Genomic DNA, 23,759 nt, shown 5'->3' with positions numbered 1-23,759 from the left:
GGTACTCGAGCTACAGCAGGAAGTATTTGCATAAAGCTGAAGGTAAACTCCAAAGTTTTCCTAACAAAGACTTGTTGCTTCACAAAAATATGGTATTTGTGTTAATTTGGACAAAGTGATCACATTTATAAAATGTCAGAACCAAAGGTTAGAGTTCACCTCTTTTGACCTTCTCCTTATAAAATGAGAAAATTGGGATCCAATTAGGTTAAGTAACTTTCCCAGAGTCACTGCTAGTTACGATGAAGCCAGGCTTTTAGTCCCCATCTGGTACTTAATCTAATTCCCCATGTTGCCACTTCTTACTATTAGGAAGTCTTCCCGGAGTGTCCTAGAGTGTGCTAGGGCCTAGGTTAGTGTAGCTTCTTCCATGAGTAAAGGAAACTCTGGAAGTGAGCAAGATACTATATTGCTCTTGTGAAAGATCCTTGGGCTACAGATAAGGAAAACAGAATTCCACTAGTTTACCTATTAATCTTGGGAAAGTCATTTAATATCCAAGTCCTGGTACCCTTATCATTAAATTAAGAGGTTGCATTAAATGTATGCAGATAATCCTTAAGCTCTGTATTATATAAAAATTTAGTCCAGAAGCCTGATATTTCCCTGACTTAATCTTATTTTCTAGTTTGGGACATGGCTTTGTATTTCTTTTTCCACAGTACAATGATGTGAATTCTTATTTACCTTTTCTCATGGTGTTGGATGAAATCTGGGCACCAGCTAACCATTTTTAAATTTTTTTTTTTTTTTTTTTATAAGATATCTTTTTTATTTTTTAAATTTTTATTTATTTATTTATGGCTGTGTTAGGTCTTCGTTTCTGTGCGAGGGCTTTCTCTAGTTGTGGCAAGCGGGAGCCACTCTTCATCGCGGTGCGCGGGCCTCTCACTATCGCGGCTTCTCCCGTTGCGGAGCACAGGCTCCAGACGCGCAGGCTCAGTAATCATGGCTCACGGGCCCAGCCGCTCCGCGGCATGTGGGATCCTCCCAGGCTAGGGCTCGAACCCGTGTCCCCTGCATTGGCAGGCAGATTCTCAACCACTGCGCCACCAGGGAAACCCTTTTTAAACTTTTTGCAACTTTCACTTTCACTAGTATTGGTACTGAACAATGATACATAAACAGAACTACTAACAAGATGCTACTATTTTATAGCAACGTATTGCAGAATGTATAAAAATAGCACTTAAGTGGAACATTTATATAGGCTTCCCAGAGCAGCTTGCAGTGCTCAAGGCTGCTAATCATTTACAGATTTTCACACACTGTTTCTCACCTGTCTTCTCCCTAAGTAAATTGTGGCTGTATTACCAGTGTGCTTTGCTTTGTGTGTGTGTGTGTGTGTGTGTGTGTGTGTGTGTGCTTTGCTTTTCACTCCATGTCTGTCTGTTTACAGAATCATCCCACCAGGCAGGACATTTTCAACTTTATATTTGTACAGCTCAGTAATGTTCAGAGTAACAGTTTTTGTTTACCCTTGTAATGAATGTAAATGATATCTCTTCACATTTGATCTCTCACAATACAGTAATCCCTCACCAAAGTCAGAGTTACCTCCTTGAAAAGTACAGCAATTAGCCAAATCACAAAAGGCAAGATCATTGTCTCACAGAAAACAGGGTTAGGGGGAAAACAATTTAAATGGCTTTGCCCATAGAATATTATTATCACAACATGTCATAGTTCTTGAAGGCAAAGGGAGCGAAAACCTTGCTCCCTTTTCATGGATTACCTTATTCAGTACACACGTTGCAATCTTGAGCTTTGTTTTACATTTTCAAAAGTTTCCAACCAGCTGCTGTGCTTCTGTTACTAGCCTTTTTCTTTGTTTCATTCTTCTAGCTATCTGGAAAATATCTGTGTCACGGTCTGGCCTTTTCCTAAGTTATCCCAGGGTTGAGGGCCTGGTTTCCTGGGTTACGTATTAAAGGAGGGTGCGTAAGTCAGTCCATCCTCTGCCCTGTTCCACAGACCTGCCTCACGTCTGCAGTAGAGAGAGCAGTAATTAGAGTCACATCCTGCACTTGTTGATTAAGGAACCTGAACTGAACAGGGACTTTTAAATATTTGGCATATAAGAAGAAAAACATGTTATCTCAGAATCCTGATTGGCAAGGGACTACCCCAGCTTTGTTTTTTGTTTTGAAAAATACCTAATGAAGAAAGTTCACTTTTGCTATGATTGAATTTAACGGAAATTATAGAAGACGACTTCGGATTTGTCATGTTCTTTTAACATCCAGGTGTTTTCTAATTACTCACTGAAAAGCCAAAAAATAATGATTTACTAAAATGTTTAACGATAGAGCCGTAAAATTGAGTTTTGCTCTGCACATAATGGCATTAGGTTTGGATTATTGATAAAATTTGCATGATGTTGTTTTGAATGCCATGTTTACGTTGATCTGTAAAACATAACATTGATCTATAAAATCTGAAATATGTATTTTCAAGAGGGATCTGTAGAATTCTGCCAAGAAAGTACTTTGTACATATCCAGATTGGTTCATATCCTAAGGACACTCTGTTGAGTTCTTTTATTTATTTTTATCTGTATATTTTTTTTAATGGGCTGTTTTTAGTCTTTACAAACAACATGATTTGTTTTTTAAATTAAATATACAGCAGTCTCTTTTGAAAGCAATTTTGGATATCTTTCAAAATTTTAAATACACATCCTTTGCCTCAGCAGTTTTACTTATTTGTGCACATTTGTACAAAAACTTATGTGCAGAGATGAAAAGATCATCCTGATCTTTGATCTTGAGATCAAAATGACTGACTCAAAATTATTCAAGCTTTTTAAAAAACAAGCTAGGTTTACATGTGCTAACATAGAATAGTCTCAAAAGCATATAATTAAGTGAAAAAAGCAAAGCATAGACAATACATATAGTATACTTCCATTTATCTAAAAATTATATATACCTAAGTACAATTATATGTTTGTATGTACATAACATTTTTCTGAAATGATACAGGAAAAAATGGGAGGTAATATGGATCTGGGGTGGAAGGAATTCCTATTTTTCATTGTATTTTTTTTTCTTTTTTTTTTGGCTGCATCGGGTCTTAGTTGCCATACACGGGATCTTCTTTGAGGCATGTGGGATCTTTCCTTGCAGCGTGCAGGCTTCTCTCTAGTTGCGGCGTGCGGGTTTTCTCTCTCTAGTTGTGGCCTGCGGGTTTCCTCTCTCCAGTTGTGGCGCACAGTCTCCAGGCTGTATGGGCTCTTTAGTCGGTGGCACGTGGACTCTGTCGTTGAGGTGCAAGCTCAGTAGTTGTGTCGCGCGGGCTTAGTTGCCCCACGGCATGTGGGATCTTAGTTCCCTGACCAGGGATCAAACGCGTGTCACCTGCATTGGATGGCAGATTGTTTACCACTGGACCACCAGGGAAGTCCCTGTATATTTTTTTATGTAAAATTTTTTTTTACCTTGTATATGTAATTTTCATTTTAAAATATAGCAATGAATTTAGTTTAGAAATTAGTACTTTGATATTTAGTAACCATTAAAACATAGATGTGTTGGGACTTCCCTGGTGGTGCAGTGGTTAAAAATCCGCCTGCCGATGCAGGGGACACAGGTTGGAGCCCTGGTCCAAGAAGATCCCACATGCTGCAGAGCAACTAAGCCCATGCGCCACAACTACTGAGCCTGCACTCTAGAGCCCGCGAGCCACAACTACTGAGCCCACATGCCACAACTACTGAGCCCTCATGCCACAACTACCGAGCCCGTGCTCTGCAACAAGAGAAGCCACTGCGGTGAGAAGCCCGCGCACCACAACGAAGAGTAGCCCCTGCTCACCGCAGCTAGAGAAAGCCCGCAAGCAGCAACAAAGACCCAACGCAGCCAAAAATAAATTAATTAATTAAAATTTTTTTAAAAACATGTGCCATACATATCATTTATGCCATCTAAATATACACCTACTTTTTCCTTATGAAATGTTTCTTGAATGAATTCCTTGACACTGAGTTCAGAACGTTTGTAGTGTGTTCAGGGCTTTTAATTGAGTTGCTGCTTTAACTCACGTGTTGATGCCTATGCCGAGTAACTTTAAGGAAAATCATGTCAAAACACATGCGACTTGTATAAAGGAAAGGATGATTTGAAAATGGATAAAAATAAAATCCTGAAAGAAAATGTAGGGCAAATGTCCTTGCGTAGCAAGGACATTTAAAGATGCCCCCCACTGCTGGAGGGAAATAATCCTTTGTGCTTGAGGTTTCCAATAAACTTTTTGACTTTGACTTGACTTAAATCTACATAATATTTTTAGACTAAGTAGTTAATCAAGAACTATTGTAGTTGGAACGATTGATATTTGTGTCTTTTAGAATTTTGCTTTTAGCTTTTAGGGACATATATGGATTTAGCAGGCTTAGAAAATTTCAAAGCAGTTCAAATGTGTGTGATATTTATATGTTGGAGAGCTGTATGTTGATTGGGAAGAACTAAAAAAGGGCTTCAAGTGTGCCTGGAGCTAGTTATTGGACTCTTGGAAATTGAAAAAATCGATAAGCCAGTGGGAGGTTTCTGTGCAGCTAGTGAAATTGGAGAACATTTGTGTAGCTCAGGGACTCACAGCTGGTAGAAGCCAGAAATGCAGTTTTGGTTGATAAGGTCCTTATACAAGTCGATATCCAAGAGGTAGTGAGAGCTCTATGGTGACAGCTCGTGGCTTGGTAGTAGTGGTAGAAAATATTGTAGTGAGTATTTTCTAGGCTGGTAAGAATTGGAGGCCTGTGCCTATAAGAGCAGATACTGGGCTCTAAGAGATACAGATGTGAAAGTCATATTAGCAGTTCTTTTCCTAATAGGAAGTTATTTATGAGCTAGGGACCAGGCAGAAAGGGAGAGAAAATGACTTAGTGGTATGGGAGTAATTGTGGAAATATGGGGAAGAGATTTTTAAACTGGTAGAAAGTTGATGTTTATTTGCAGATCTGGTGAAGGTAAATATTGTGGGGTAGCCAGAAGTGAGAGAAATCATTATGTGATCAAATGTCCTTGAGGATGATTCCTTTGCTGATAAAAATAAATAAATGAGGTGCAGTTTGTTGTACTCAGGATAGATTTTAGTCTGTTAGAAGACAGTTACTACAAATTTACAGCATGTTTATGTTTTAATACAAGCAGAGCTTAACTTGAAAGTTCCATTTCAATAGAATAATTTCATGGAGTCCTTGCCTTTCCAAAATCTCATCAATTCCAGTTGGTACCTGAACTTTCAAATATGAGCTCAGTTTAAGGCTTTGATCCTCAGTAAATGACACAAGCTCCAAGTTGAGATAACAAGCTGTTATCAGTGTAAATGAAAGCCATGGAGCAGACTTTGACAAGGCCCAGTGAAAGCAAACTTGAGGAAGCAGAGCGCTTATTAGGGTGGGATTGGATAGGTCTCATGGGAGGGAGAATAATGATGAATCATAGAATTCTGGAGCCAGAAAGGATTTCAGTTACCCTTCTCATTTTACAGATAAGGAAACTTGAAGCTCAGAAATGTGAAGGGGAAATGAGGCCACCATCTCCTCCTAGTTCAAGTTTTTCCTTAGAGAATTTATTAGTTAAGGGAAAGCTCAACTGCTATAAGAAAGCGTCCTGTGAAAATTCAGGGGCTTAAAGAGCTATAGACGTTAATTTCTTTTCTAAGGAAGCAATCCAGTTCAGCCCAGCAGGTCTGGTGCTCGTGGCCAGTCAGGAGCCCAGGTTCCCTCAGGTCATTGCTCCACATTCCTTAGGCACGGTTATCAAGTGGGCAGTTGAAGCTGGGTCACCACCCTGTCAGGTTTCAGTCAGTGGGAAGTAGAGAACAGCATGTGGATTATATCTCCTGTCTAAGCCCCAGACCCAGACTGGCACACATCACTTTGTTCATGTCCCGTTTGTAAGAATTTAGTCAGATGGTCACATGTAACTTCAAGAGATGCTTGGACATGGAGTCTAGCTGGGAAGTCAGGCCTCTGGCTACAACTCTGTTATTAAAGGAGGAGGGAGAAACCCATTCGGATGGACGGTGAATGGTCTCTGCCATAGGGGCAGACCAGACTCCTGGTCAAGTGCTGTCAGCAGTTTTGGTTTTCAGAAATCCACAGCCATGCCACATGGTTTCCATCCAGGTTATAATGAGCCCTGGAAGTAAGTTTCCTAATTTGACATACTTAGCAGGTCTTAGAACCATCTTTCCTGTTACTAACTCCTGTAGATCCCCTATCCTATGAAGGACGCTTACATAGCAAAAAAGCGTTACTTACCTGGTCATAATATGCCCATTACCCAGGACCATGTGGTGGTATCTGCCGTCAAGGTCCTGTTCTTATATCCAGACCCGGGAGGATGATTATGGCAGAACAAAGGAAATTCTGCAGCTCAGTAATCCTTCCTCTCTCTCTCTCACTCTCTTTCTCTCTCTTTTTTTTTTTTTACTGGTTCATTAAAATAAAATAACGGTTATAGTTTGGGAACTTGTTATGAATGCTAAGTTAGGTAATACATATAAAATACCTATTTATTTTGTTAAGAAATATTTATGAAGTGTTCCGGGAAATGTGCTAGATGCTTAGGATGCTCTAGATATTGCCCCTGTCCTTAAGAAGCCCCCAGCCCAGTAGAGGAGACACTCAAGTAAGTGGGCAGTGATAGTGCAGAGTGGCAGCAAAGCATTTCCATAGCAGTACATACGGGTGACATGGGGAAGGAAACAAAAGAACCTAACCCTGGGTTGGAGGAACCTAGTCCTGAGGAAGCATGCCTGGGCTGACACCTAACAACAGGTAGGAGTTTGCCAGCACAGAGACTCCAGGATCTTGAACATACCTTTTTATTTTATTTATTTTATTTATTTATATTTATTTATTTATTTATGGCTGTGTTGGGTCTTCGTTGCTGCACGCGGGCTTTCTTTTTAGTTGCGGCGAGCAGGGGCTACTTTTCGTTGTGGTGCACAGGCCTCTCATTGTGGTGGCTTCTCTTGTTTTAGAGCACGGGCTCTAGGCTCGCAGGCTTCAGTAGTTGTGGCACGTGGGCTCAGTAGTTGTGGTTCGCAGGCTCTAGAGCACAGGCTCAGTAGTTGTGGCACATGGGCGTAGTTGCTTTGCGGCATGTGGGATCTTCCCAGACCAGGGCTTGAACCCGTGTCACCTGCACTGGCAGGCGGATTCTTAACCAGTGGGCCACCAGGAAAGCCTGAACATCCCTTTTTAATTTGGCCTCCCCACACTCTTCCAATGTTACTTCTCAATGTTACTTCTCAGTACTCCACTCATCAGGGCTCACAGGGGAAAGACCGTGATTTTGCTTTCATAAGAAATATTTTGCCTGACTTTGGCATTGTGAAGTCGATCCCCACACACAAAGAAAGGAAAGTAGTTTGATAAAGATAACATCAGGACAGGAGAATTCTGGGAGATTTTGCTTTTACTGTTTCCGATTAGGAAATCGGGACTTCCCTGGTGGTCCAGTGGTTAGGACTTCGCGCTCTCACTGCCGTGGGCCTGGGTTCGATCCCTGGTTGGGGAACTAAGATCCCACAAGCCGCGTGGTGTGGCCAAAAAAAATCAGGAAACCGTTACAGTATTTAGTGTATACACACAGTAATTTAACATTGTTAAATATCCCAGTGGCTTATGAACATTTCAGTTTATTTAGATATTTTGGTTTTTCAAGGGAGAATATCCACTGCCTTTTCTGTCATTCATATTACGTAATAATGGTTTTAGGAAGCATGTTAAATAATGATAAACATGATCATCAGATAAACACCGTATTGGTATTTCTAGACTTCTCTAGGGAAAAAAGTAGTTTTACCTACCTCATGAGTATGGTTTAAACTATCAGACTGTACTTCCTCTCCCTGTCACCCCCAATCATATCACCGCATTCCCAAGAATCCTCCCAAAACAATTTTATATTTATACATAATATAAATATATTTATATTTAAATATACAAAATTTAAATATATATAAATTCAATTTATATATATCTGAAATATCTGATTGCAGGCATCTTTTAATCCGTGAAAGCTTATTTGCTCTCTAGTTAAAGAGAAACTCTTAATCTTAGCCCTGATCATTTTGAAAGCAGTGGCATCCACAGAGCCATCCATATGCAAAGGAAGCGTGACTGACAGTTTCATAAAAGGACCATCTGTCATCCTAAAGCCAAGAAAACATGTTAGACTCCGGTAAAAAGTGAATGGTAGGATGTGCCTCCTGCAGCTATTTCATATCTTATCCTGAAAACTTTGTCAAAACACACCTGTACACACATACACACGTGCACGTGTGTGTATGTGTTTATATTAATGAGTATACCACCTCCCAATGGTCACACTGAAGAATGTGTATCTCAAGTGTGTGTCTGAGCAATGTCACTTCAAAACTGGACTTAGATTCCCTACTCTTCCTATTTATGGAAAAAAAATCCTCAGCGAATGCATCTATAAGAACACTAATTTTGAAATTGCCCTCAATTTAAAAATCACTTTGGAGTAGTAAACAAAAATCATAGGCAGAATAATGTCTATAGAAAGCCAAGTTTGCACAAACACCTCAGGGTTACGAGGTTTAACAATGGACAGAGACAGTTCTACATAGCAAAACAAGAAAACAAAAGAGCCTTGGACTGAGGGGTGAGAAAACCGAATCGTAGTCTTGGCATCACCAGAAATGCTTAGTGGATTTTGGAGCCAGTTCTTCAACCTCTGCAGGTTGCAGTTGGAGCTGCTATAAACAGAGGAGATTGGGTCTGGGTGAACTCAGTGTTCCCTTCCTGTTTGTTTCTTAATGCTTGAGTGGGAGTGTAAAACAGTGTTCACATCAGTCCTGTCAGAACTTTTAATAGCCTGGCAGTTCACTGACTAGGAAACATTTATTGAGTACCTACTCTACCTGCCCAATGCTAGTTACTGTAACCCATCAATGAATGACACTCCTAAGTCTCAAAGTTACTTTTAAATAAGGCTCTTAATGAACCGTTGAACACTTTCTTTAAGTTTTTCAAATTCTATAGTACATTTGAATGCTCCTGCTATTTTCACTGAGGTACATTTACTGCAGTTTTGCTGAGAGATCTCTGTACACCATGTTTGTTTTGTTTTATTATCTGTTTGACAATTCAACTGCAAACAAATACTTGCCAGGGTGATTAACTTACAAGTGACTACAGATTTTTTTAAATGAGCTCTTCCTTCACACTGTGTGCCTAAGACTTTAGAGAAAGTCATTTTGTCGTCCACTTCCAAGGGAAGCACTTACCAGCACTATTTGATATGTGCGTCTCTCACACTGCCTGAATACAGGCACGGCATACCTGCAGCCGTCATTTTTCAGGACAGTGGCACCTCATTTCAAATTCATTTTCACATTTCCCTTGGCAGAGCTACAGTGTTAGAATTAATATAATAACTTCACTTGGGTGGCCTGTTTTTTTGGGTTTTTTTGGAGGTCTCTCTGTTCCTCACCTCATTTCCTAGTCTTCTGGGCAACAACCATCAAATTGAAATTACAGGAAGTGAAAGGTCTTCCTTGTTTATTACTAAGGAGAAGGGAGAGCTATTGACTCAGATACAGGTTGACTCTTGGTATCCACAGGGGGCAGCATTGCTTTGAGTGAGGTCACGACTCTCTATACCCCTCTATCCCCAGGCCACCCGCCCACCCCCCCACCCCCATTATAGAATTTCTGCCTACTTCTAGGCTAACCACCGTTTTTCATGTTTTTCCTTTACTGGGCTTTACAAAACACACTCAACTATCTCAAAGATCATTCAGATTGCTTGAACAAAGATTACAGCATCTGCTTGTTCATTTTCCTGGTTACCTGTCAGGCTCACCTAGAGTTAGACCTCGGTACAGGATTACTTCAGAGCCACATATTCAATCAGAGAAGCCACCCAACCCACTCTAGAATATTTCTGTTCTTTTGGCAACACCTCCACAGAACGTGTGGAATCCCTGCAGACCTTAGCAAGGCAAGACCACAAAGAAAGCTGGACAGACTCTTCCAAAATCAAGGCATTAGGCAGTGTGTTGGGAAAGGTAGGATATTACTGATTCCCATGCCTGGAATAATATTGAAAGCAGGTGCCTAATAGCTCCCTTAATCACCTCTAATTGCTAAATGGGATTCCAGTGACTCTACATGATGTCTGCTCTTTAGACTATAAAAGGGAAAAGATTTGTAAAGGAATAACTTGGAAAGCCAAAGCAGTAGTGGGTCTCCTTTATTAGACTCATGAGTGAGTATGTATTTCAGTCACTTTAGAGGAGTATCACTGCCACTGTTTTAGATATGTGCCTTTTTTTACCCTTGTTCAAAATGTGCACTCACCTAACGAATACTTCTTGATCACCTGCCATGACAAGGTGATGTTAGGGTGTTGGAAGAGATAAGAAGTAAGTAAGACACAGCCTTTACCCTCCAAGAAGCTCGTGGTCCATCAGGGTTGATATGACATATACATGAATAAATATATTGAAAAGTCAAGGGAAGTTAATATCACAAGTGATGTTAACAAGCCATGTGTGATTTCAGAGATTTTTTTTTTCCAGCTTGATGAGTGGGGAGGCTTCAAGAAAGAGGTGGCTTTTATTTTATTTTATTTTATTTTTTGGCTGTGTTGGGTCTTCGTTGCTGAACATGGACTTTCTCTAGTTGCGGGGAGTAGGGGCTACTCTTCGTTGCGGTGCGCGGGCTTCTCATGGCGGTGGCTTCTCTTGTTGCGGAGCACGGGCCCTAGAGCACGCGGGCTTCAGTAGTTGTGGCTCACGGGCTCTAGAGCACAGGTTCAGTAGTTGTGGCACATGGGCTTAGTTGCTCCACGGCATGTGGGATCTTCCCAGACCAGGGCTTGAACCTGTGTCCCCTACATTGGCAGGCGGATTCTTAATCACTGCGCCACCAGGGAAGCCCAAAGAGGTGGCTTTTAAGCTGAAACTTGAAATAGGCCAATTTTCATAAGAGGGAGATAAGGATTAAGGATATTCCAATCAGAGAGAATGGTGGAGATAAAGGCAATAAACCAAAAAATACAGGCCTATTCAGGGAAGGTCGAGCCACTCCCTCTAGAGAATAGATGGCATGGGGTCAGCCTCTGAATACCATCTTGGAAATGAACTTGACTGATTCATATTATTTCTAAGTTACATACTGATGATAGCCTGATAATTACTAATGGGATTATATTATCACCAAAACCTCTTGACATTTAAAATGTTCTTATTAAGGCCTCATCTATATTTGCTAACTAAGTAAAACTACATTAGGATTTAAACTGTTGGAAAGAGGCAGGTTCATTTGCTTGCTTGCTTGTTTTTCATATTTTACATTTAAGATTGGGTGTCCAAAACATCTGTTCTTGATAATCCTATAACAAATACAGGGGTCAGTACAATAAGTTTAGTCCATGCATTAAGGATTTTTCTACATTGATGGAAAGGAATTGTAAGATTACTTCTTTAATATAATATTAATTTGGCATTTATAAAAGGAGAATGTTTGCAGCTGATTTTCAGTGGAGATAGTGTTTTTTTAAAGATGAATTAGATGTAACTCATCAAGTATCCTTTTGCCACTCAGGACTTTTACTGCAAGATTTCAAAACTGTGTATCCATTTGGCTATAGAGACTTTTTAGCCCAGCCTTGCAAAATATTTGCTATTGTAGTGTGACTGAGGAGACAACGGTCCAAATTAGTGAAGAAATAGAGGATACCCACAGTATTTTTCTTCAGCACATCAAAACCTATCACTGGGTATGAAATCAGTTTAATGGGTCTTGTTCAGCAATTTTTTTTTTAAATACAAGTGGCTGGAATAGCCTAGGGAAGACAGAATGCAGTTGAGTAGAAGAGAGTTCATTGCATATTATAAGGAAAAATACTGTTTCGTTAGACTTCAGCTTCAGCTGTGTAGTTCTGTATGCATTTGTTACTGGATGGCTATGTAAACTGTATTTCTTACTAATTTCTTAATAATGTTTGAAAAACGTTGTTTTAGAGAAATAACCCTTTATTTCTTTAAGCTGTGTACACAGTAAGTGGAATTACATCCACAGCTGTTGGCCTGGGAGACCCGTCTAAGTCCCAGTGTCAGTAACTAGAGAAAAATGATCCACACTTAGCCTATCATTTATGTAAAAAAATGTTTCTAAAGTACTTCCGTTCTCATGAGGAACTTCTTCCCATACGTACGTGTTCCTGAGAAACCGAGACAAAGAAAAGGAATGATGAAGGGCCTGCTAACATATTTAAAGCTTACTGCCTGTTTTCCTTGAAAACGTTTTGTTACCTGGTTAAGGGAGTTCTGGCAAGGGGTCCATTGGGGTGAACACCCAAGAGCCCTTACTTTGTGAAGGTCTGGTTGGCACCATCAGCTCATTGCTGCTGTATGGTCGAGCCTCTCTCCCCCACAAGGAGCTGGTACCAGTTCTGACTGGACTCCAAGCAGGAAGGGGGCTTAGGCAGCTGGGGAGAGAGGAAAAATGTCAAAGCCATGCATAGTATGAAGAGCCTGGGGGCAGAGGGGAGAGTGAGGATGGCTGTCCTTCCCAGATGCAGAGACTGAGAACTGGGGGAATGGAGGAGCTAGGAGTGTTAGATACAGACCACCTTTGGAAATGTCAGAAGCCAGGATCCCCAAGGGTCCTCATCTCAGGCCTTCTCCTTACCCTGTCTCCCGCCTGTCCTGAGGCATCTCTCCATTCCTGTGCTCAACTTTTTTAAACTGGAGGCATCTGAGTATAATAACAGGAGCAGTCCTGGTATAGCACTGGGGACTGTACCTGGACCACGTGGTACACTTGATTCCCACCCCAGTGAGCTGATAACCACTTATTAAACACTTCTCACATGTATTTACTTCGGAACCTATTAAACATTTGTCATGTTCGTGCTGTGCCATTGATTTCCAAATTATTTTTTGACAAGAACTGTTGACATTTTCTCTCTAAAACTAAGGAGGGTTGGGAATTTCAGCACAAAAGGGTTAATTAACTTTTTCTATTACCCATTGCTTTCAAAGATGTCGAAGCCCTAGAGTCATGGATTTTACTACGCAGCCTGCTGAGCTAGGTTGTTCACAACTGACCTGCTCTTGTTACCCTTCACAGCTGTTTAATGGGAGGCAATTTATGCCCCACTTTCACTGGAGTGCCTGCTTAAGTCATCGGGCTCTACAAAGCTTTGCGCTTGTCCTTAAAAGTTAATTGGGAGTGTCAGGGAAGGAGCGAGTGCCAGGTACATCTGTTTCCTTTTCCCAGAATGGTAGTGAATCCTTTGATGTTTCCAGGGTGTTTTAGGAAAGCCTCAGTCATTTACTATACTTTCATGATCTACGTTTTAGATTTTCAGCACCTTGAAATGACAGTTTTACAAAAAGGTACTGTTTGTAGTGCAGTGAGATGTAGATTTAAAAGAAAAGGTAAGTATTGACGTAATCCATTTAAAAATAAAAGCTGAAAATATTTATCCTGTTAGTATTTCTTTCACTGGACGTTGTTTCATCTTAAAAGGTTAGATAGATAGATGAGCCTCTAGATCAGGAAACTGGAGCCTCGAGAAGTGAAAGGACTTCCCATGAAGTGGCCTTGGGGTCTCGGCTGACAGCTAAGTTGTCCTGACACCCATCTCTATACCACATTGTCCGGCTAGATCAAAATATGGGGAATGTTCACCAACATCTTAAACATGTTGCTTTTTTGGAATGAGAATACTTTTTTTTTTTTTTTTTTTTCTCACCAATTGATATCATCCAACATGGCTGCATAGGAAAGGCATGAATCTGGTAGCCGGGGAAATTCAAAATTGAGCCTCAGATCTCCATCTGTACAGTGGGAAAAACGAGTACTTCATCTCACAAGGTTTTGTGAATTAATCGAGGTAATGTGTGAACCACCCAGCACAGAGCATATGCTCAAGAAATAAATTCATGCAGAGGAATTACCAGCTCTAGACACATCCACAGAGTCAGGCAGGTTGATCTCTAATGCCGCCTCACCTACCCTTGCTGTGTTGTCTAAGACAGGGGTCCCCAACCCCTGGTACCGGTCTGTGGCCTGTTAGGATCCGGGCCACACAGCAGGAGGTGAGGCGAGCGAGCAAAGCTTCATGTGCCGCTCCCCATCACTCGCATTACCACCTGAACCGTCTCCCCCCACCCCTGTCTGTGGAAAAATTGTCTTCCACGAAACCGGTCCCTGGTGCCAAAAAGGTTGGGGACCACTGGTCTAAGAGGTGCTGTGGCTAGCTGTGTGGACCTTCATCTTGCCCCCAGAATACCTAAGGTTTTCCGAATACAGTGTGGGGCAACCTTATGCACTATCCCATTTTGTCCTTGTTCCCCATCAAAATTAAGGGTCCTTGGACCCATTCCCTGCTGGTCTTGCTAGTGTTATAAACTAGTGTTCGTAAGAACGGTAATAACTACAATCAGATTGATGTATTGCCTTAGAATGTCATGTCTCCATCTAGAGACTTGATCTCATTTAAAGCAATTAGGGTGCTCTCTCATAATCTCCTTCCTGTCCTATTTTCTTCTTACTGATCTTCTCTTTGCTTTTTTCAATATGAAGTCTTCTCCTTGACAGAGTAGTCAAGAGCAAAGTAGAAGTTAAAACGTCTGGTTTTGTGTGTGACATTTATCCAGCAATGGACTTGTCTTTTCCTTGGATGTCTTACCTTTTGATTTTTATATTACTTTTTTATTTTTTTTTTATTTTTTTATTTTTTTAAGAGCTCAGCTTTTTATTGAACGTGCTACTAAAGAGGTTTAGTCAAAAAGACCAAAGCCCATGTCATCATCAGACTCTTCAGATTCTTCTTTCTTTGCTTCCACTTTCTTCTCCTCAGCTGGGGCAGCAGTGGTGGAGGGGGCAGGACCTCCTGCTGGTGCAGCACCAGCTGCTGGGGCAGGTTCACCTGCCCCCACATTGCAGATGAGGCTCCCGATGTTGACATTGGCCAAAGCCTTTGCAAACAAGCCTGGCCAGAAAGGTTCAACATTTACACCGGCTGCTTTAATGAGGGCATTGATCTTATCCTCCGTGACCGTCACCTCATCGTCGTGCAGGATGAGGGCTGAGTAGATGCAGGCGAGCTCCGAGACGGAGGCCATGGTGCGGACGAGTGCTAGGCAGGGTCTGCCGGGCGCGGTGCTAGTCGCCGGATGAAGTGAGGATCTCACCCCAACGCGGCCTTAGCTTCCTCGGAAGGACCGAGCACCTTAGCGGAAACTGAGGAAAAGGAAGCTATATTACTTTTTTAATATAAAATAATGGTATTGTTAATTTCCTAAAGTATATTAGTCCATTTTTTACCATTTTAATAACCAAGGGAATACATGTTCATTATTTAAAATTCTCAATATACAGATGGCTATAGAGGAGAGTAAAAAATTCCTTCATACTCTTACTCGACATTCTACACTTCCAAATTTAGGGGACTACTTCCAGCAGTTTTGTGTTCATCTTCCCAGAACTTTATTTTTTGCACATGAACCAGTAACCTTTTTTTTTTTTTTTAAGTTTAAAAAAGTAATTTGTATTTTTAAATCAATAATGGTTTACAGAGCTGAATAACTAAAAGATGTATAATTTTAAAAACAGCAGTTCCGGGCTTCCCTGGTGGCACAGTGGTTGGGAATCCGCCTGCCGATGTAGGGGACACGGGTTCGATCCCTAGTCCGGGAAGATCCCACATGCCGCGGAGCAACTAAGCCCGTGCACCACAACTACTGAGCCCACGTGCCACAACTACTGAGCCCGTGTGACATAGCTGCTGAGGCCCGCACACCTGGAGCCTGTGTTCTGCAACAGGAAAGGCCACCACAATGAGAGGCCTGTGCACCGCAACGAAGAGTGGCCTCCACTCTCTGCAACTGCAGAAAGCCCGCGCACAGCAACGAAGACCCAACGCAGCCAAAAATAAATAAATAAATTTTAAAAAAAGAAAAAATTCCTTAAAAAAAATACTTAACCTTTTAAAAAAAAAAAACAGCAGTTCTTCAACTGCTACCCCACCGCCAGTCTGATAACCAGATACACTACCCTCAACTCTTATCTCTTGTTTGTTGTTATTTCCCTAATATGTCTAAGTGCTGTATTTATACCACTGTTTTTGGGGGGTTTTTGTTTTTATTTATTTTTTTTTTTGGCTGCGTTGGGTTTTCGTTGCTGCATGCGGGCTTTCTCTGGTTGCGGCGAGCAGGGGCTACTCTTCGTTGCGGTGTGTGGGCTTCTCATTGTCGTGGCTTCTCTTGTTGCAGAGCACGGGCTCTAGGCGCGTGGGCTTCAGTAGTTGTGGCACGCGGGTTCAGTAGTTGTGGCTCACAGGCTCTAGAGCGCAGGCTCAGTAGTTGTGGCACACGGGCTTAGTTGCTCTGCAGCATGTGGGGTCTTCCCAGACCAGGGCTCGAACCCGTGTCCCCTGCATTGGCAGGCGGATTCTTAACCACTGCGCCACCAGGGAAGTCCCAATATACCACTGTTTCTTGATTTGTCAAGATTATTTTCCTTCTTTTATGGTGGATAAAAATCATACTGTCTTAACACTCCTACCCCATTTCTTCTTCTCCCATCCTTTCCACATAGGTATAGCACAATTTTTATGTAATTCAGTGTTTACACTATGCGATAATATAAATGTTGTTCATTGATGAGCTGAGTATTAGACTGTGCTTTCAGTCATTTTGTGGTCAACTTTCTTTGGAGTTAATAATTGCCTTAAATTTTTTTTTTCTTTGTGTTTGTGTATATTGCTAACTGATTTTTTTCTAATTCATCAACAGATCTTTGAAATCTTATAAAAGATCACTAACATATCAGATAATATATCAGTTCTTTTTTTTTTTTTTTCTTTTGGAGATCTCCTTTCTAGATTCCTTTGTCCTACTTTTCTAATCATGACTGGTTGCATCTTAAACACTTATCATTCTGGGACTTTGTTTTACCATCATCCTGGGAGTTCACAGCTTCTTTCCTTTGTTGAGCTCCCTGCTTCTGGATCCATCGTTGTCTTTTTTTTCTTGGTTTATTTCCTTATTCATATGAAATTTTTCTCTTTTTTCTTTTGCTATAACTTCTTTTGGCTAAATGGAGAACTACTTTTGCTTTTTTTTTTCTTTTTTCCTAAACTTTTCTGTCCAATTTTCCATTTCTTTTTACTGCCTTGACAAATTTCCTGGAGTTATTTTCCAAGCCATCTTTTTTGTTTGTTTGTATTTTGGCTTCTATAGATTTTCTTTTTTTAAAAACTCTCAGCTCTCTTTATGCTCCATATGTTCCCTTTTAAGTTAGTATCCTTTTGTGTTTCAGCACTGTCTTTCTGAGGATTTTTTTCTTTCCTTTTCAAAGTATTTTCAGTTTTCTGCATTGATCTCTTTCCTATGATTTCTTCTTCTTCCTCCTCTCTCTCTCTTTTTGCTTAGATTTCTGTTTTCCATGCTGGGAATTTTCTCAAAGGTTTGGAATTCCTAGGTATTTTACAGTAGTGAGGCAGTAAACGCTTTCTTCTCCGTGCCTCCTCTCCAGCCAGTTCTTTGAGTTAGGAGCCCAGCTTTGGGATATAAAAACGGCACAAGCCCGCTGTTACTCTCACCAGTCCTGCTGTCTATACAGCCACGAGCTATGGAACTCGACCCCCACTGGGTTCTTCTTCCTCTCCAAGAACCAGTGCACCTCCAGTCCTCTGTGTTCTCAGTGAAAGGTTATCACTTGATTGTCTCAGCCTGCCTGAAATATGGAAAGGTGTGTAATAACTTTCAGCATCCTTTCTGGGTCAGTGCAGATATTATATATTTGACAGATATTCTTCCACATCTGTGTCTGGAGTCGTTGCTCAGTTTATTCATCGGGTTTTATTGGTGTTTCATTTTGCTGGGGTCTCAGGGAACAGAATGAAGTAAATATGTCTTTTCCTTAAAGTTTCTGAAATTTTCTCTCAAGTCCAAGTTGCTCAAGTCCTTATACATTACCTAATTATCTTTTTTTTTTAATTAATTTATTTATTTGTTTTATTTTTGGCTGTGTTGGGTCTTCATTTCTGTGCGAGGGCTTTCTCTACTTGCGGCAAGCGGGGGCCACTCTTCATCGCTGTGCACGGGCCTCTCACTATCGCGGCCTCTCTTGTTGCGGAGCACAGGCTCCAGACACGCAGGCTCAGTAGTTGTGGCTCACGGGCCCAGTTGCTCCGCGGCATGTGGGATCTTCCCAGACCAGGGCTCGAACCCGTGTCCCCTGCATTGGCAGGCAGATTCTCAACCACTGCGCCACTAGGGAAGCCCCCCCTAATTATCTTTGATTATGTGGTTTTCTTCAGTTTCTCCCCTCCCCCTATTTTGTCTTTTTGGAAGTTCAGGTCATGGGGAAGCTCCTTTGTGGCGACAGTGATTTGGGAAGTTTATTTTCACCTTCATGAGAATGGCTTGGACTAAGTGATCCAAATCATATGTTTTGAGACTGTCTAAATCTTTTAGGGTCAGTGTCACTTTTAGAGACATGCCGTGGAATTACACAGGGTCACATCAGAAGTGGATTTATGAAAATGTGGTTATACATGTTCACCCATAAAAAGGAAAAAGGATGGAGAGAGGGAGAAAGAGAATTAAGTTATGCAAAACGCTCTGGCTGCCTTTCTCCCAGTGAAAGGATGCAGTGAAATAATGTGTGATGGAGAAATGGTATCAGTTGTTCCCACGGTTACTCTTAGTTCCTGCTTCCCTCACCTCGTGTGAGCAGCTTGCAGTGCAAAGTATGAGCTAGTGTTCAGTGGTTCTAATTCTTCGTTTAACAAGTTCCCCTAAGGCAACCACAGACCCAAACCAGACTTCATCTGTGCTCCCTAAAGGAGCCATGACCTTTCCTACCACAGAGGGAAAGAAGAGCAGTCTGTAGCAGACATACAGCATGGCAAGACGGTCTTGGGGCCACCAGTAGGTACCTTCAAAATATACTTTTTTTTTTTTTTTTTCCAAAACATGTCTAGCTTTATTTTGTTCCCAGGAAATTTATTAACTTAAGCATCAGTGGATAATATCTCACTCTGTGACCCTGGAGAATTAATAAGATTGATTGATTGATTGATTGATTTATGGCTGTGTCGGGTCTTCGTTTCTGTGCGAGGGCTTTCTCTAATTGCGGCAAGTGGGGGCCACTCTTCATCGCGGTGCGCGGGCCTCTCACCATCACGGCCTCTCCTGTTGCAGAGCACAGGCTCCAAACGCGCAGGCTCAGTAATTGTGGCTCACGGGCTTAGTTGCTCCGCGGCATGTGGGATCCTCCCAGACCAGGGCTCGAACCCGTGTCTCCTGCATTGGCAGGCAGACTCCCAACCACTGCGCCACCAGGGAAGCCCCCAAAATATACTTTTAAGGGTAAGTTATTAGACTCTATGTAATTTCCACCTTGCACCCTGATCCTGATTTTACTAAATTACATTCCTGAAGTCCGTGGAAATATATATGGATTATATAAGACCTGTGCCCTTTTCTAGTATCACAGCCATGAATGAGCACATGGTCACTGTCACCCAAAATTCCTTCTACTTTTTTCCTGAACTTCCACTGGGAGTTCAGAGTTAGATCAGGAGCTGCAGTTCTTACTCATTTACTCGGCCTTAAGAAGATGAAAATGTTGGTTGGGGTGCAGGGGACAGATTGGGGAATTTCAGAAGCTGTTCTTAGAGTTGAATGAAATTTATAGCTTATAAACTTGCAAAACCTTAGAAACATACTAAATATTTGACAAGTTTGGCACAACTCAGCTACCAGTCAGTCCGAAAAGAGGATCAGCCAGAGTGGACATTCGCCATCAACTGAACGTTAGCCAGTTTACAACACGCATCCATCCTTACAGTTGCTGCCTCACTCCGCCTCTGCTACTTTCCACTTCCCTCTTCTGGTTCTTTTCAACAGTAGAATTAGTTCTAATCCCCTCTCCTTTTACCTCTATTCAAGTCTCCAACACATTGGGATTTGTGGGTTCACAAATTTCTCAACACGTGCATATTGTCTGGATACCTGAGGAGTTACTTCATCTCAGAGGTCTTAAGTTGGACGCATGTGCTCTTTCAAGGCTGTGTGCCGGCTGTGCTCCCTCTCCCGTTGAATCTCCGTGGTAACACCATGGTGGAGTCTAATGATGCTGTGTCTGTGACCACAGGCACGGATTTTCCCATGTGAATTACTGCTGTTTTCTCATGCGCTGATCTTTCCAGGTCTTCCCTCAATTCTTTCAGAATTGTCTGCTTTCTTCATGATACTTGAATTATCCACACATCCACCCCCAACTCCCACCTCTTTCCGTTCACTATACAAGAAGTTGATTTGGTATGGTTTTAATGTTCTGTTAGTTGTATTTAAAGGTGTTCGTTTGTGTTGCACTTGTCTCTGATCTCACTTGGTTATTAGCTTCTGGAAGAGATCTTTTACCTCCTTCATAACACGCAGAATGCAGTTTTCTATACTTAATAGAACATTGATACTTTAAAATTTTTTTGTCTGATTGCCCAATTTAGTAATAAGGTTATATTGCAAATGCTTTATAAAAGCATTTTATTAAAAATGTTTTAAATTATTCATCAAGTTTTTGTCAGAATAAAGAGCAAAGAGAAGAAGCAAACTCTTGTCTAGGGCAGAATATTGAAACTTTCCACTTTAGCAGTTTACAACCAGTTTTCAGTTTTTCATTGGTGTAGATAATGCTTTTTTGTTAGAAAAGTAATACTTAGTCTCTTTGTAAATGTTATAATACCCTTTGTACCCTCTATGTTAATTCCTGTCGTGCATATTCTACAGAGTGCTGGGAATTATAAAAGGGGAAGAGCCCATTGTTTCTCAAAGCTTGTTAGTCTAAAGCATAATTGAGCAGTTTATAGTTTTTCCAAGGAGGGATCTTTTGAGTGGGCGAAAGGTTCCGGTGAGATTCATCGGGTGAATATCTTGTACCTCCAAATAAGTCAGGCGAGATGGGGGTACTGATTTTTTTAAGCAGACAGTAAACGTTGCTTTAAAAAGGTACCAAGACCTCATTCTAGTGTGCACTGTCAAATAAAAACACTGGTAAAAGAATAAGGATCAAATAAATCATTGAAAACTGCAGATAATGCATGCAACAGAATTTTAGCCAAAAGTTTACCCTCAGATCCTCTAGTCATATGTTTTAGTAGCCACATAAACCGAAGCTGAGTGGTTTGAACTTCCCATGTTTATTTCCCTGCCCTCCCTCCACACTGTCTTCAGTCCTCTGGAGAAATAGAGACTAAAAGCAGGGACAAAGCAAACCCACACCTAGATCCTTAATAGTGTCTTATTAACTAAGAATGTTTGTAGAATTACTGTTTTTAAAGCTACTTAAAGTCATATGAAAAATATATCTCCATCTTCAAATGAGGACTATTTCACAACAATTTTATTGGTTTAAAATGCCAGATGTATGTTATTAAATCATCTGGAAAGGCATTTTTACATGTGTGCAACATCTGAGTAAGTAGATCTCCTGCCCTGACACTAAAAATTAAGCAAACGAATTAAAACATTGAGTGTCTTTCTTATGTTTTATCCTCCATGTTGTGGAAAGAAAGAAAATGGATACTTTTTCCTGGGAGGAAAAAAAGAGGAAAATAAATTTAGAACCTCAGTATCTAACTAAAAATTATAGAGAGAAGGTAAATAGGGAGAAAATTAAGGCAACATATGTTACAACAAATTTATATGGGGGAAACCTTATTTGTGCTTTTATTTCCACGTGTATGTGCATATATGTATATGTATATAAATTTGCTAATGATTCAAATAGTTATGATAGTTATTTAACTACATGCTAGGTCTGTTACTTTAACTTGCTTTTTATCAATCTGCCCACCTAGAAAATAGGAATCACAGCAATGCCTTCCGCTTAGGGTTGGTGTGAGAATTAAATACTGTTCTACACCAAGGGTCAGCCGACTGTGACCCTCAGGCCAAATCCAGCCCACCATCTGTTAGTGTACAGCTTGCAGGCTAAGATTGGTTTTTACATTTTTAAATGGTTGAAAAGAATCAAAATAACAATAATATTTTGTGACACATGAAAATTATTCTGAAGTTTAAATTTCAGCATCTAAAACAAGGTTTTATGGGAACCCAGCCACACTCATACATTTATATATTGTCTATAAATGCTTTCCTACTACATGGGCAGTTAAGTTGTTACAGCAGAGACAGTGTGCCCTGCAGACCCTAAAATATTTACTATCTGGTCCTTTACAGAAAAGCTTGTCAACTCCTTTTACATGCTAAAGTCCTTCAAAAAATGTCTGGTGTATATACACACTAAACAAATGTTAGATATTATTATTAATATAATTAAACTTTATATAAAATGAATAATAACATTCATATAGCTAAAAATACATCACAGTCTGAAAAGTTTCATCATATATTGTTCCTGAAAATAAGACTAAAAATTCAAAAAACCCTGTTAATAATATGACAAATTATTATTGTTTAAAGATGTAAAAGAAAAAAAAAAGCCTTAGGAATATAATGCACCAGGCTTATTTTACAAGGGACTTATTTTTAGAATATATATTCCTTATGAGTAAACTTTCAAGTCAATAGGTTACATCTCCTTTCTCCTTAAATTTTTTGTCATAGTGTTCAATTTATCTGCTCCAATTCCAAGCTTATTCCCTGTCTGAATTCTCCATTTTTACCTACCGATCATCTTTTACCTAACGATCCTTCTGCAGTCTTTGGAGGGTAGAAGAAGAAAGAAAAGACTTAGAAACCAAGAGTTAATGGCAAGACCTTCAGTGTGTGTGTGTGATCAGGGATGAGTCAGGTCAGGGGTTACCCCCACTGAACAGGGCTCAAAAGTGCAGTCCATATAAGTCCTTTGAGCTTATCTCTTTGGACACAAGGCAAACCAAATTCTTATCCATCACCTATTCTGTTGGCCAAAGAATTAGGCAACCACATGTTTCTGGGCCAAACTTGACTCATCCGTAAAAAAATTTTAAGTCAACAAAGGAGATATTTTACTGAATTGCTTGATTTATTTCATTTCACTCCTGTTTCCACTCCCAGACTTAGACTTTACTGGCATAACACAGGAATTTGCTCAGATTCAGTCTGATGTACTGATGCGTACGTGATTGGTTTGTGTACATCAATCAAATCTTCCTTGGACCTTTTCAGACTACTCAGGGTTTCCAGGCTCAGTTGTATCAATGCCTGTTTTTGTTTTAATCCTTTACCTCTACATCCCTGCAGCCTGTTTCTGTTTCCCTTTATCCAAAGTCTCCAGCAATTTGGCCAAGTCACTATTTATCAACTGTAGAACCAGAAAGTGGACAAGTGAAACAAAAGAAGCTGACGTTCACACACACTTTGCTCCTTGCTAACAGCTCTAGTACAGTTTGCAGAATCCTTTTTCAGTTTGAGGTGTGGATGGAGTACAGGAAAGATGGAGTACAGGAAAGGTGAGTGAATTGAAAAGTCAGTGGTGTGACTACTCAAGGCATTAACTATCTGAATCCTAACTCAGTAATTGAGGAGCATTCTGGGAAAAGAGAAGGAATTTACGTATGTAAGTTAAGGATAGGCTTTGGCTCATTGGCATGTAAGCATATACAATTAGTAGGATATGAAGCATAGGGTAAAAGTAACTAGAAAGATCAATGTGCTATAAAATAGTCTTTGAAAGGAGGTTGCTACTTGGTCACTTGACTGAACTAAAATATTAGGACATATTAAAGGAGGTCCCAGGAAGTAAG

The 23,759-nt window shown here is 40.6% G+C and overlaps 2 protein-coding genes across 2 annotated transcripts in view; one reads left to right on the top strand and one right to left on the bottom strand.

Annotated features, from left to right (window-relative positions):
• The window catches only part of GNAQ (G protein subunit alpha q), a 291,299-nt gene that overhangs the window by 244,576 nt on the left and 22,964 nt on the right, over positions 1–23,759 (top strand). The window lies entirely within an intron of this gene.
• On the bottom strand, positions 14,731–15,250 carry LOC132367137 (large ribosomal subunit protein P1-like). The gene has a single exon (XM_059924963.1). It carries the CDS (start codon positions 15,121–15,123, stop codon positions 14,779–14,781), a length of 345 nt encoding a protein of 114 aa, XP_059780946.1. The 5' UTR covers positions 15,124–15,250; the 3' UTR covers positions 14,731–14,778.

The sequence above is a fragment of the Balaenoptera ricei genome, chromosome 6, assembly GCF_028023285.1.
Source record: "Balaenoptera ricei isolate mBalRic1 chromosome 6, mBalRic1.hap2, whole genome shotgun sequence".
NCBI lineage: Eukaryota > Metazoa > Chordata > Mammalia > Artiodactyla > Balaenopteridae > Balaenoptera > Balaenoptera ricei.
The sequence above is the reverse complement of the archived record's forward strand: the minus strand, read 5'-3'. Positions and strand labels throughout refer to the sequence as shown.